General features: G+C 55.7%; 1 protein-coding gene across 1 annotated transcript; it reads left to right on the plus strand.

The window, feature by feature from the left end:
* The first annotated feature begins 703 nt into the window (after positions 1 to 703).
* LOC112589049 (uncharacterized) lies at positions 704 to 2,061 on the plus strand. The gene is made up of 3 exons (XM_025300896.1): positions 704 to 875; positions 1,050 to 1,610; positions 1,679 to 2,061. Exons 1-3 carry the CDS (start codon positions 704 to 706, stop codon positions 2,059 to 2,061), a joined length of 1,116 nt encoding a protein of 371 aa, XP_025156681.1.
* Positions 2,062 to 2,284: the final 223 nt, after the last annotated feature.

Genomic DNA, 2,284 nt, shown 5'->3' on the forward strand with positions numbered 1-2,284 from the left:
AGAAGTAGAAACATTGACAGATCAGGAAATAGAAGCAGAAAAGGCGTATTTTATGGCTGATATATCTCCGTTTATTAGTAATTTATCTGATTAGTTACACACTTTCATTATATTTTGTTACTCCTGTCAATATCAAGTAATAGTAATACACTATATTCTATATTATAACCGTTATTGCGAACACAACCAACCACACACACATACGCTTATATATATATATATATAGCTTATGTACTCACATTATGTAATCTCTGCCCATATTATCAAAAATATATTATATACTAACAGCATTAGCAGCCGTTTACTAGTTTTGAATAGATTAAGCCCTTTTCCCACCTTTTAATTGAAAAGGTAATAAATAACGTTCAGGTAGCAACGTTAACTTTAATGAAGTACGGATCCTCTCTCGGCATAGCCCTCAGCGGCCCAGGTTATTGCCGGTGAATGCAGGTAGGCCTAAAAGAAATAGAGGGCAGGCGCCATCGTAACCCTTAGGGAGAACGAGACGTTACAGCGATCGACCGAGCGATCGTGCGAAATACGCATCCTATTTTTGCCGGAGCGACGTGCGCTCGCGCGAGAATAGGATTCCTCGTTTACCGAGCGATCGCGCGAAATAGTTAGCGATAGAGAGAGAGAGAGAGAGAGAGAGAGAGAGAGAGAGAGATAAGACGATCGAGCGCGCGCGAAACGAGAACCCAACATGGACGCGAGCACGACCGCGCGCGTCCTGGTGATCGTCGCGCTCATCATCGCGTTGATCTACCTCGTCGGGCGGGCGAAGGTTCGGAGCAATGTTCGACTGAAGCGGCTGTTCAACAGCCAGACGTTGGACACGCTGCGCATCGGTGTCGCCGTTACAGCCGACGAGATAAGTAAGTCTCGGGTCTGTGATCTCGGGACCCGTGTCCGCGCTGTTGTTCCTCTCGAAGCGAACCTCGCGCGATTCGCCGTCGCGATGAATGCGTCGCGCGGCGCGACCACCTCTCGCGTCCCGTCCGCCGTCGAAACTACCGCGTACGAGAGAGTGACCGACGAATTCGTTCGAGAGTACAACGAAGAGGTCCGATCGATCGTGAAATTGGAGTGCGCCGACAACGCCGCCGCGGCCGACAACCACGTGGCTCTCGGTACGATCGTAGCCCGATACGCCGCCACGTGCGATCGATTCATCGTAGATCCGGCGGACAGACAGTTTCTGCGCAGCGAAGTGGTGGCCCGGTGCATGCAGGCTCTCGTGCTACGCTCCATGCAACTGAGCGGTTTCGCCGATCTGGCGATGTCGCTCGGCGCCGCGAGGAACATACGCGCCGACATCGAGCGAGCGCGTCGTCGCTTGGACGACGCGCGCGACACCGGCGACTCCGTGGACGCCGACGCCGATCCGCGCGTGCACACCGACGGACTGTACGAGTATATACCGCACGAGAGTCTGAACGTCTCGCTGAGCGATCTGTCGGGCTACGAGGAGCAGCACGCGCAGTTGCTGAACGCCTATTTCGTGATCAACGACGAGCCGGAGAGCGCTCTGTTGGCGGACGAGACGATGGAGCGACGACCGAGCACGCGGGCCGGTGCGAGCGTGATTCTGTACGGACCACCGGGCACCGGTAAAACCGCAGCCGCTCGAGCAGTGGCCAGGTCACTCGGTTTGAATCTGGCGTTCGTCAACGCGGAGTCAACCTGCTGTCGGCCTACCGCTCGGAGACCGAGAAGAACCTGCTCTCGCTGTACCGGAAGATGCGCGCTCTCGTTCGCACCACCGGTCATAACGTGGTGCAGCTGCTGGACGAGGTGGACGGACTGGTGAAGAATCGCAGCGGTGCCGTGACCAGCGGCGAGTACAGTCTGCTCACGAGATTTCTCACGATTCTCGAACCGAACGACGGGACGGACAACTACGGCGTGTTCAGCTTCTTCACGATCAACCGTCTAAGCAATCTGGACGACGCGTTTTGTCGTCGGTGCGCCGCCGTGTTCATGGATTACGTGGGTACGCGGGAGGCCACGGTGCGATTGTTCAACGCTTTCCTGCACCGATCGATCGACTACGCGACGTGAGGCACCAGATTCGCCAGTCGGGACTACGAATCGGAGATTCGTCGAACGTGTCGTCACTGGGTGCCCGGAGACTTCGCGCGCTTCAAACGCACGATCGTGGAACCGTCGCGCCTGCGTCGTTACTTCGAATGATCCGACACCACGTACGAGGACTTTGTGACCGAATGCCTGGCGACGCGAGGCAACGACGACGCCGCCGTCGGTGACGGTCGCGACGATCGAG

Source organism: Harpegnathos saltator, unplaced genomic scaffold (genome assembly GCF_003227715.2).
Source record: "Harpegnathos saltator strain DR-91 unplaced genomic scaffold, Hsal_v8.6 scaffold111, whole genome shotgun sequence".
NCBI classification, from domain to species: Eukaryota; Metazoa; Arthropoda; class Insecta; order Hymenoptera; family Formicidae; genus Harpegnathos; species Harpegnathos saltator.